This window comes from Anser anser (genome assembly GCF_964211835.1).
Source record: "Anser anser genome assembly, chromosome: 5".
NCBI classification, from domain to species: domain Eukaryota; kingdom Metazoa; phylum Chordata; class Aves; order Anseriformes; family Anatidae; genus Anser; species Anser anser.
In genome coordinates this window covers 24,463,663-24,476,832 of record NC_139725.1, presented here as the reverse complement: position 1 = coordinate 24,476,832, position 13,170 = coordinate 24,463,663, and the positions used below count along the sequence as shown (strand labels likewise).

Sequence of the window (13,170 nt, the reverse complement as noted above, 5' to 3'; positions counted from 1 at the left end):
TTCAGACAGGCTTGGTGCAGTGACTACTTCACTGGGGAGCCTGTTCCAGTGTGCAACCACCCTTCTCTGTGAAGAACCTCTTCCTGATGTCCAGCCTAAACTTCCCCTGCCTCAGCTTAACACCATTCGTGCGGGTCCTATCACTGGTGATTATGGAGAATAGGTCCCCTGCCCCTCCACTCCCCCTCGCGAGGAAGATGTAGACTGCGATGAGGTCTCCCCTCAGCCTCCTCTTCTCCAGGCTGAATAGGCCCAGTGACCTCAGCCACTAGTACAGGAAGATTAAGTTGTACAGGAAGATTAAGTTGTTCTTTTCAGTGATAGGCACATAGGAATAAAATAAAGTTATTTGAAATGCATTCCAAGTGTCCTTATTTTTTTCTTCCAATCTTTGGTTCTTTCTTCCTTACTGAAAATTTCCAGTGTATGAATTTGTATTGTGGCAAAAGTGTAAGGAAGTTGTACTGCAAAAATAAATAAGACATTTCCAACAATAATACTGACTGATGTATATTTTCCTGGAACAAAGAAATAACAAAAAAGCACTCCCCATGTGTAGGTTTTTCTTGCATTCATGGGAATTCAATATAGCGCAACATGACAGTTCTGTAGGGACTGTTTCATTCCACTATAAAAAACATTTTAGAGACTACTATCTACTTCTTGAGAACGATTAAAACGAACAGTTGCATGACCACTGGATATTTCAAAAAACAATTCAACCAAAGTTGAAATTGCCTGAAAAGGGAGTTATGATCTCATCTGGATGGAGGCAAAGCAAGTCATTAAAAGGAAGACATAATACAAGCCAGATTTCCTGCCTAGCTTCCTCTGACTTCTGTTGGCAGAACTATTTTCCTGTTGTGGTAAAATCTGTGCCTAGACATTGTTCTGTCCGCTATGCTAGTAGCCCGGTCAGGAGAACACAATTAACTGACATGCTGGTACAGTGGGAAAGATCATATCATCAGGTAAGCTCACCTACATACATCCTCAACAGATCTGTAATTGCAGTGACTCATAGGAAATCTTCCAACTCTGTTTAAAAATCTCACTCCAACAGCAAACAATTTCTCCCAGCATTAAACATTGCTTAAATGTTGCTTAATCACCCTGCTAATTTTTAATATAAAATATGGTCTTGTCATGATTAAAATACTATACAAAAATGAAATGATCTTAAGTCTGATATGCTACTATATGCTACAAAGCAGGGTGCATTGTGAATGTATCTTCCACCTTAACACTAAATTTCCTGACTTCCATCCAGTCAGGAAAGCTTCATTTTATCTTTTTATAACATTTTGTGAACAGTTATTTTTTATTAAGAATCCTACCTAGCCATGTATCGAAACACATTTGTTTCGTTCTCTAATACTCTCTCAAGTAATAATTTTTTGCTTACATGAGTACTGACAAGTTTGAGATTACCATGTTGGAACCCATTTTCGTGTGACAGCTGCAGTGCAGATACTTGTCGATATACTGGTGCTGAATACTAATCACTACTACAGATGAGAAACAATTGCCAGCTACATCACTTATCACTAGGATGAACTGAAAATCCTTCATTGCCTTATCATGTGCTTCGTGCTTCCTGCTGAAATGGTTAGAAATCACTAGGAAATGCTAGAAGGGATAAAATAATTGCAAACCAGTAAGGATTTCAAGGGTTAATGCCAAAAACAGTTCCAAAAGTCACTTATGGAACTTATTACTCTTCTTCATTTATAAAATTTTTATGGTGCTCAAGAGGTCTTGATTATTTGTATAAAAACAGACTGAATACAGTTTAAGAATAAAATGCATGAATGTGGGATACAGGTAGGACACAAAGTATACACAGTTTTCTCTTAGGATATTCAGTTATATTGCTTGAAAAAAATCTCTTAAAACAACTTTCTATAAAAATTAAAGTTTTTAGTTAATAAAAAAATACATTTAAGGTTAATAAGCTACATTGTATTTTTGATCATTTGAAATTCACAGAACAGATGCAAAGTAGATACTTCTCTGATGCTAATTAAACAGCATGCCCAATAAGTATTTCCTGTTAAATAAAAGCACCTCTTCCTTTTCCTCTCACTAATGATCATCAGGATTATAGCTATATTAAAAAAAAAAAGTGGAAAAAAGAAAAAAGAACACTTTTTAAAAAGAGCTATGTGTTCAGTATTTTCAAAACCTTCTAATTAAAATACACAAAACACTAAAATTAAGAGGGAGAGGAAAAAGGCTTAAGAGAGCATTCATAAAATATCTCTAGCTGTTGGCAAAGAGGTGATTTTGTCATTTAATGATGATGAAGTCAAACAACTGTTGCTGAAATGGAAGCAAGTTGATGAAGAAGGCTTTCAAATTGAAGTGAGGGATATCAAAACAGTTTTCTTATAGTTCTTTTATCTGTACAATTTCTCTCTAAATTTCATTACTTTCAGTATTAGATGTCCCTTTCAACAGTTGGTCAAGTGTTGATCAAAAATGTGATATATTGCTTTAATGTGCTTGTGTCCCATTGTACATTAAATTGTTTGTTCATACAGACAACAAGTTCTAAGCAGTTCACAAAATATCGGAGGACCAGTAATTAATATTGATGTGAACTTTAAGAAGAAATTAGCTTAATTTGAAGAAAACTTTTCTGGTACTTGATCTGATTTGTGCAAGGTCTGATAGAAGCACTCAGTTAACTTAAAACAGAATGTGTGTTAAAAACTGTTAGCACATACTGAATATTTACATTATTTGAACACAAAGTACATTAAGTTTAACAGCACATTAAAAAATTGAATATGGTATCTCTTAAGCAAGAATCAGTTCTAAAAAGCACGGTATAAAACAACTTTAACAGTTTTCATAAAACAAAAAAAAATACAAACACCATGACAATTTGTGGACATAATGAACTGGATTTTTTTTTCAGTTAAAAGAGAAACAAATTAGTGTAATTAAAATAGTGCTAAAAGCACAATTTATGCTCTTAAAAACTATATGTTAATTAAAACTAGTTATGTTTGAAATGCCTTAAAGTGACTTAATTTTACTTCATTCTCCACCAAAAAATTTTCATTCAAGATTTATTACGTATACTTTTTAAACAATGCCCCTATGTTACTGTCCACGAACACATTTGAAAATTCCTGAGATAAACAAGTAAATAAAAAGTCTGTTTGCCATTGCCAGTCTGTTTGCCAGTATTGCCATACTAATTAAGTATGGTTTTAGTGGTAATTCCATTGTAACTTATAAACGATCCAGGAAGTAAATACGTGTGTGCATATATACATAAATATACATATACCAAGATTTACTCTATCCACAGACATACCAGTACATATCCTTACTATTTATTAATCAAATTAAAAAACAAACAAACAAAAAAAAAAAACCAACCAACCAAACAAAAAAGCTATTCTACAAGATATTTTGCTTTCATCCAATATATTAAGGACAACAAAACAAATTAAAGAAGAAAGATTCAATTTACCAAATTCTAATAAGAGTTAGATATCTATGGTTATGGGTGTACATATGTGAATGAACGAATAAATCCTTAACCCACCATATCTTTTTCTCCAGTTTGCAAGCTGTCACCCGTGAAAAGTATGGTGTAGATGGTAGGATGATACTGTACCTGATTGGCTCTGGAGGTGGTCATGGGATCAGATGGAGAGGACTTGGTGGTAGTTGGGGAAGATGGCAATGTCTGGGAACAAAGCAGTTCAGGAGCAAATCAACCTTTACAAGCCTTAGACTGAACAGTTAAAAAATAAATAAACCAACAAAAGTAACATAACTACAAAATTAAAATAAATAAAAAATGCCTAAGACAAAATCTTTCTCCTACTCATTGGAACTTAATGGAATTTAAAGTCAATTGGATAAATGCATGTAAATATGCATGCTTATGCATGTAAAAACAAATTCATGACTTGAAATCAAGATGGTGAACTCACATAAAAAATATGCTGACCACATGAGGAATATATTCTTTCCTCTCTCCTTCTATTGGGGAAAATGAAGACTATAGTAAACACAAATTCCAGCAAGTTCAATGAGCACACTAGAAACAGTTATCAGTCTACAAGCAAACAGGGCCAATGTTTGAAAGAAACTAGTGAAATTTACTTTTGCACTTTATAATGCACCATTCTATAGCACGGACTATAGCCAGCAAACTGTGTTCCATACCTTAAAGCAATTATATGAACCTAAGGAGCTTTCAGCAATTTACTAACTGCTAAAATATTAATTAATATTTTTTTAATTGAGAGGCATGTGAAAAAATGTAAACATCAATCTCATGATGGATGAACATGCAACTAATACCTTCACAACAAATTGCTACAATATATTTATTATTAGTGTTAATGATCCGTTAATTGAGCAAAGGTTAATAATGTATCATCAGCCTGTGTTCAAAATAAACACAAAAAAGAATTAAGAGTCATATTTATTGATAATGTTTTCTAATATACATACTTAACATTAAATCTTGAACATATCAAAAAAGCACTGCTCTGTTTAAAACTTTTATATATACATCTCTTTTTAAAGTATTAGAAGCTGACAAAATAATTCTTTTCTTTTTATAAACGTAGTGAAAATGTCAAATTCCCATTTCCCAAACATAACATACAATACTTATTCAAAGCATGTAGTTTTGACATTTTTGTAATATATTAATAATAAAAAGTATCCAAAATTACACTACTTTTACTTTAAGAAATAAAATGTAGAAATACTATACAACGTGATGTTTCATATGAACAAATAATTACTAACCCAAACTGTTTAGAAATAAAAGAAGCAAAATTTCACATTTTCAGCAGTTCTGTTACTTACAATCATTGACAGTCCCTCATAAAAAAGGTATACACAATTTTGCACTAAAACTCTTAATGCATATGAAAAGTTGGGACACTGTGAATGCATAAAGTTACGTGTATTAGCTTGTACATATGCACACACAAATATTTGATCTGTATGTTAAGCCATATGAAGAACCATATTTTCGTAGTTGGTACATAATCAAGCAGCCAAAACAGAAAAAAAATCTGACGAAACAGATCCTTACTTTGTGTTGCCAGCTTGCAGCTCACAATATAAGACAATGAAAAATAAAAATAAAATAAATACAGCTTAGGTATCAGCTGAGACACTTTCAAGAGGCTTAAGTAAATAATACTACCATGTAGGGCACTATAAACAAAATATGCAGCTTGGCAAAATGTTGGTCAGTAGACTGTATATATTGGGAAAATCAAGACAACTGTAAAGGATTCTCCCATGTCTTCCTGTACAGAGCATGGGTCAATTTGCAAATTGTATTTGATATAATAATTATTTAATTATTATTAAGCACCAGATTCAATGATAGTACAGCACTAGCAATATTCAATTATAGAAATTCTGATTTTGATGGGGTCATGCAGGATATCTTTTATCCAGATCTGAAACTGAAATGAACTGATTTTCATCGTTTAAGCTTAAACTAATGGGGGTGAGGATGGATAAGAGAAAAAATGTACTTTGACTAAAATATGTCAGACATCTGACGGTTTGTGAGATCACCCCCTATTGCTGGTGATGCATACAGTATTGTATATTGTTGTGGTATACTATGTGGTATACTATACTATTCAAGGAAAAAATAGGATGTTCAAATGAACTTTCCTCGCTGGTGCTACTAAATGTTATTACTGGAATTATGTGAAAATATGTAGAACACTTCAACACTGAATAATGACCTAATTACTGATAACACAAGTACTATAAGAAATTGGAAGCATCTCAATTTTCACTTAATATCAATCTTCCTAAAGCACAAAAAAGTATGGCTGCAATGAAAAAGGAGTACCAATACTCATTTCAGGTGACTGTTGAACTATAACATCCATTAAGTAGAAGTTTTTCACTATTTCGTTTTAACAAAAGCTTGTCGAAAATATAATGGAAAAAAAAGATAAAAACATGGAAAAGTGAAACAGCTGTATTAACAAACAAGACTCAGGTATGGGCATACACATTTTTTTTTCCAAATATACATACCAGCGACAAAATACTGAAAATAGTAATACCAATTATTATTGTTATTTTCTATACCAGGGTATGTGATAAATTGTGTTCGATGCTTAATCTCTGTTTGCTAACTTAACTAATTATATATATATATATTTATATTCTGAAATATACGTACATATATAAGGACTGATAGCATTTCATCCTTTTTTTCAAGCTTCTATATAATTTTGGAGACACATTAAATACCAGTAATCTATTTATTTCTTCAATATTAAAGTAACAAAATGTATTTTCTCAAAAACAAACACAGGCATTTGGATTTTTATTTCAATTTCCATTGGTTAATACATAATTTATTGATCCATCCTGAATTGCTTTGCAAGAACTTTTAGGCAGATTACTTCTTTAAAAAAAAAAAAAAGCAGAGCTCAATAATCCTGATTTATTAAGCAATGTAGCATATATATTTTTTAATTTTGGCAACCATTTTTGCATTAGGCAAGGACTTGAATTTAGTAATTATTAGGCTTCTGGGAATGAGATGTATAAGGTGATTAGAAATCATAAGATGAATTCACATTACAGAGTTTCAATTTTTGAGACTGAAACATTTATACTGTAATTGAAGCTCTCCTGAAATTACATCTTGACTAGCTGTCAGGTTAGTCATAATTCCCACTATATACCACTTTTACAACTCATGTCTTTTTTTTTCTTATTGTTTTTTGTTGTTGTTGTTTTGTTTTAAACTTCATCATGAAGCCAATGTGAAATTGGCCTCTGTTTTCTCAAATATTATTTTCCTTCCTATAAGTTATGAGCAAATGAACGTAAGACAATTACTGGTATGATAGTGTTTTATGTTTGGTTGGGGTTTGTTCCCCCCTCCCCATCTTAAGCCTCTACAGTAGATATTTGAGAAAACAGATTTTAAGTAATAAAAAAGGAGCTTATTGTTCAAAATAAATTTGAGTCATATTTGAGTTACAATATTTTTTTAAGTCCAAGAATATACTTCCTTGTGTTGTTTACAAGTACAACTGTGAGAGACAGCTCTCAGGCTGCACAACATACTAAAGGGTGCAGAAAGATGGCCAAAGCATGACACTTGCATGCTTCGTATTTTCAAGTGGCAGAATGAAGATACAGCTGTACCACAGCAGTACAAAATACATACTCCATCCGCAAAGTGTTCCAAAAGGTCTTCTGAGACCTCTTTCCTATGACTTTGTGAATTGCCTAAGAGTAATGTATAAATGACAGAAGTTACATCCTTATATATATATACATGTAATAAACACACACAAAAAATACTTACAACCTAGATGATAAATATTTTACTGAGACAATCAATTTAATTCTCAGCATCAAAGAGTATATATCATACATAGAAGGGTAGAAAGTAAAGGGATAAAATGAAGTACCATTTAGAAACAGGGTTAGAGACATGAAAACATATGAGGAAGAAACATTAAATGTGAAAATGTAACTGCATTTACTGCTTACCACTTTCTAGTTTCCCACTACAGGGCTTCCAAACAAAGGAAATCTTAGTGATAACATTACCCGTATTATATTATTAATACTAAGCTAAGAGTTTTGGACTTGCATATTAACATTCATGTTTTTAAATGACAATTTAATTTGATGACAATGCTAATTTGCTTAAGCCTATATTTTAATACACTTTAAGAAAAGATGGTATCTTTTTTGAATACTATTAAATAGTTGAATACCTACTGCAGCTAAAATAAGAAACAGAGAGCTCTCCAAGTTCCAGTTATGTTGAACAACATAAGAGACTGACTTACTAGCCTTCCTGTAGCACCAGACATAAACCTTACTAAACAGACCATTTGCTTTGCTAAATGTATCAAATTTTATTTTTCATCTGCTATGAACTCTTTTAACCTACTACTCTGGCAAACGATTCTCATCTTAGCAATGACTGTATAAACACAGTCATCATAAAGAACAAATAAAATACATTCTGATTGATATTTCATGCTCTTTGCATTTGGTTTTGCTTTTGTGTAAAAGAATACCTACGGCACAGGGCAAGGCAAAAAGAAAGTTAGCATATGCAAATGGAAGCTTGTTTATAGGTATTTATAGAGATTATTTATTTGTGTTTATAAACTCTTGGGGACTTGCCTTTGAAACAGGAAACAAGCTGTAGTAAGTATGATGCAAAAGAAGGATTATCTTATGTTTTGCCTTGGTACAGTAAGGGGTAAGGAGCATAAACCAAAACAGGTGCCATTTGGATCATCAGAGCAACTCTGGATGGAGTGAGTGATTTACGATGAAGATTACAATAAAATGGACAAAGAAAACCAGGTCCTTCTTTCCTCAAAACTTGTCACAATAACACAGAACTACTGCAAAATATGGTGGTGTTAGGTAGAAATACCAGAAAACTCAAGTAAGTAACCAGACATAGGTAACGAAATACATAAAAAGATATGGATCACAAATCCTGAAGGAAAGAAAACATCACCTTTTGATTCTGGGCTACTTTGGGATTTGGAAAAATACCATCAAAACTTCAACACCTTAGAAGGCCCAAGATGATTTCAGAATTTTCTTAAGAATTAGAACACTTCTGAAATTTTCTGCAATGCTGAATGCTACTGTTCATTCCCCCAATGCAATCCTTTATTCTCACTCCACTTTTGAAATACATACAATTAAGAGTTAATCATCAGCTACAAAGTGTTAAATGAATTTATAAAGCACATTTTTATATACATATGGAGATTATATTCAGCACTGGTGAAATGAAACAATAGGAAAATATGATCTGGCACCCAAAGTAAGTCAAGGGCACGTGAGGGATAGAATAACAGCTTTATTTTTACGTAATGCTAACCTTTTACTGTGGGACCTAATTTAAGGTACTGTCTTTCTAGTACGGGATAGCAAAATTTATTCTTTTTTTTTTTATTTGTTGCTGTTCTAATGACCTGTAAACGCAATATAATTATTCATTGCAGAATGGTAACCAGTGCCATTCTTCACTAGTATTCAAACCTGAGAAAATTTTATGAGAAATTATTGACTAGATGTGATCTACAAAACAGCTTATATTTATTATCTTCCTCAAATGAAAAAATGCAGAGATATTTTCTCTTATTCTGCATGTTAGTAAGGCTGCTCTAAGTTATAGATCTTTGCCTTAAGTGAGTGTTAAAGAAAAAAGAAAAATTCTCTAGGAGGGAGATGCATTTTAAGAATCCTCCTAAGGAGGACTAGAGACATTTTCCAAGTCTCTAGTCTGAAGAACTCATATCCCACATTTAAAATAAAAATCCTCTATTTAAGCCATCGGTTTCTGATCTGTATTCTTAAAGTCAGATTCTGATTAAACACTTAAAAGTCAAACCTCTTATTTAAATTGGATGAGTGTTCCAATATAAGGTTGTGATTGATGACAGCCAACATAGCTTCACTAAAGGCAGATCATGCCTGACAAGTCTGGTGGCCTTCTACAACAGAGCTACAGCATTGGCGGTTGGGGGGGCAGAAACTGACATCATCTACCTGGACTTGTGCAAAGCATTTTATACTGTTCCCACATGATATCTTTGTCTCTAAATTGGAGAGACCTGGATTGGACAGATGCACCACTTGCTGGATAAGGAACTGGCTGGATGGTTGCACTCAAAGATTTGTGGTCAATGGCTCAGTGTCCAAGTGGAGATTGGTGATAAGTGGCATTTCTCAGGAATCGTTATTAGGACTGGTGCTGTTTAACATCTTTGTCAGCAACACGGACAGTGGGATTGAGTGCACCCCAAGCAGGTTTGCTGATGACACCAAGCTGTGTGGTGCTGTCAACACACTGGATGTATGCCGTCCAGAGGAATCTGGACAGGCTTGAGAGATGGGCCTGTGCAAACATCATGAAGTTCAACATGGCCAAGTGCAAGGTTCTGCGCTTGGGTCGGTGCACACCCAAGCACAAATACAGGCAGGGCAGGGAATGGATTGAGAGCAGCCCCGAGGAGAAGGGCTTGTGGGGTGCTGGTTGATGAAGAAGCTCAATATGAGCCAGCAATGTGTACTTGCAGCCCAGAAAGCCAACTGTATCCTGAGCTGCATAAGAAGCATGGCCAGCAGGTCAAGGGAAGTGATTTTTCCCCTCTACTCTGCTCTTGTGAAACCTCACCTGAAGCACTACGTTCAGCTCTGGGGCACCCAGCACAAGAAGGACATGGACCTATCAGAGCAAATCCAGAGGAAGACCATAAAGAATGATCAAGGGGCTGGAGCACCTCTCCTATGAAGACAGGCTGAGAAAATTGGGATTGTTCCGCCTGAAAAAGAGAAGGCTCCAGGGAAAGCAGCCTTCCAGTACCTAAAGGGGGCCTACAGGAAAGCTGGAGAGGGACTTTTTTCTCAGGGAGTGTAGTAATAGGACAAGGAGTAATGGCTTTAAACTAAAAGAGGGTAGATTTAAATTAGATATAAGGAAGAAATTCTTCACTATGAGGGTAGTGAGGCACTGGAATAGGCTGCCCAGAGAAGCTGTGGCTGCCCCATCTCTGGAAGTGTTCAAGGCCAGACTAGATGGGGCTTTGAGCAATCTGCTCTGTTGGGAGGTGTCCCTACCCATGGCAGGGACGTTGGAACTGGGTGGTCCTTAAGAGTCCTTTCAACAAAACCATTCTATGATTCTATAAAATTTTCTTGTTGATCAGCATTTCTGAAGTAAAAGTAGTTCATTTCACCAGAAGAAAATAAAATTACTGAGTTCAGACACATAGTTTTGCACATTTTTAATACAAGCTCTGGGACTGTGATTAATGAATAGAACAGAATTTGAAGACTCACAAGAAGTTACTTCTCTATCGAAAAAGCTGAAATAAAAAATATTAATTGGAAGTTCTATATGTGAAACGTTTATTCCAGACTTTCAAGGAAGAAATTTCAAAACCTTTGTTCATGCTGAGATAGCTAAGGATTTCATAGAATTGAAAAATGATTCAGGTTGGAAGAGATCTCAGAAGGCCAACCAGTGGAATCTCCTGCTTAAAGCAGAGTTCGCTGTAAGACCACCAATCCAAATATAAAATGAGCATTGTATATAATGCTCAGTTCTGAAATGGTCACCTGCAGATCCATGTGCTTCCTGGGCAGGCTGCTAAATACCTTCTACCTATGTAACAACCAGAAAGCTGGAAGGAAAATTCAGTCAGCATATGAAGAAGCTGCAATATTTTCTGAACAAGGTTATGTGATAAGACCACATTATACACTTTTTTCCACTGTTCACAGTAGCTGCTATTTGTTTAGATGTGAATTTTAAAGCTCTGTGTGCTAATTATGAAGCTAAGACATACCAGCCTCCTGATCACTTTATGAAAACTGTATTCTGTTCCCCCAGGTTATAATACTCTGAAAAAGTTGGTGCAACAAGTAACAAAGAGAAAAAGCAAATTAGATCCTCACAGCAGTTTCTTGGAGTTTACATAAAAGCGCACAGTTGGTTGTTGTTGAATGATACCTAGAAACAGTAGATAGCTGACAGTTACCAAGAGGTTGCCTATATTATGTAAAAGATAAAGATGTAAAAGATGCAAGCAGTAATCAGTTAAATACTCATCAGACCTGCCTGGAGGACAGACCTACCTGGTTATCTACTTGTAAGTCTACAGGATCAAGAGATCAGGAAAAATGCTCTGGAGAAAGCTCAAAATGAACCAGACAGACTTGTGAATCTTCCAAAGCTGAAAGATAGAGAGACCGGAACGTTCGGATAGCGACTTCATTATTAAAAATAAAAGGTAGGCCAGACTCAACCTCATTATATACCTGAAGACAAAGTTCTGAAAATTGAGCAAGTCAGCAAACAGCTTACCTACTGACTTTCTTAACTGAAACTGCAGCCAGATATGTCCTTTCTTAGCCTGCTTCCTGAGGGGAGTATCAGTAGAGAAGCCCACAACAAAGAGAAATGAGAGCTGCAACCTCATAGACTTGGGTGGCATTGTAATGCCTCAACTACAGGCACCTTCATTCATGGGGAGAAAACCGCCTTTATTTTTTTGGTAGAGATAGCTAGAAAATCAACAGAAATCTATCCAGGATTCCTAATGAAGGCAAAAATGATTATTTCAGATCTACTCTCAACCTCAAATGCTAAAGATTACTTAAAAAAATATTTGGAGTGACAAAGGTTTGGGGTATTATGCTAACACAGTAAAAATTATATAAAAGCTTGGTAAAAGAAGAAAATGTAATTCATAAGGGCTTGTATTATTAGAATGATCAGGGTAACAAAGTCATGACCTGTCTGCTATGAAAAAATAACACCACCAGAAAAAAATAACAACCAGATCATGATTACCTGTTACAAAATATTATCCTTTTAATTTCTTAAATAGAGGTAATTTATAAGAGGTAATTAGAGGTATAAGAAGTATTAGAGGTAGTTTTTAAGACACAGGACATTCACTGTAAACTCTAAGAGCTAAGCTAACAATTTCACATTGTGCTGAAAATAATGGAATTTAGACTTATAGAGTCAATATTTATATATCAGGAAAATATCACAAATAGATGCCACTTCATTATAATAGAAATAAAACAATTCATTGTAGTTAAAACTGATCAGCATATGCACATGTATATCTCCAAATATCTGCAGTCATACTATTATGCACATGTCTGGGTACAGGTAATATGTTTAAATTATAAAATGTGGAGTGAAATCAGAGTTTTATAAGGAATGCATTGCACTTAGCCTGTGTCTTCACTAACTTCGCTAGTATCAGCTCTAATCACTGATCCATCACTCAAGCATTTAATTTACCACTCTAAGTGTGGAATTAAATTTAAAATAATAATAATAATAATAAATAACCACCAATAAAAATGAGAAAAACAAACCAAAGCAACAACAAAAAAAAAAACACACCACACCAACAACTTTACAAATAAGTTTTCTGTAGTATTTCCTCCTCAGTTCCCATGTGGAAAAGTGATATCAACTGAGAAACAAGTTGAGAAACAAGACAGGAAGTATTAGGGCATATAACCAAGAATCTCTGTAATCTAGTTTCTCAGGATCTTAGTGACTTGAAACTAGTTTCATTTCATTGCAAAGGGGAAAAAACACTTTCCATTGTAATAAAGAACATT

The 13,170-nt window shown here is 34.3% G+C and overlaps 1 protein-coding gene across 9 annotated transcripts in view; it reads right to left on the bottom strand.

The window, feature by feature from the left end:
• The window catches only part of NOVA1 (NOVA alternative splicing regulator 1), a 156,888-nt gene that overhangs the window by 27,484 nt on the left and 116,234 nt on the right, over positions 1-13,170 (bottom strand). For 8 of the 9 annotated variants that reach the window (XM_083838495.1, XM_083838489.1, XM_083838491.1 and 5 more), the window contains one exon: positions 3,635-3,706. The exons of the other annotated variant lie outside the window; for it this stretch is intronic. In XM_083838495.1, the coding sequence (XP_083694621.1) occupies positions 3,635-3,706 (72 nt within the window). The remainder of the gene's footprint in view (positions 1-3,634; positions 3,707-13,170) is intronic. 9 annotated transcript variants of the gene reach the window in all.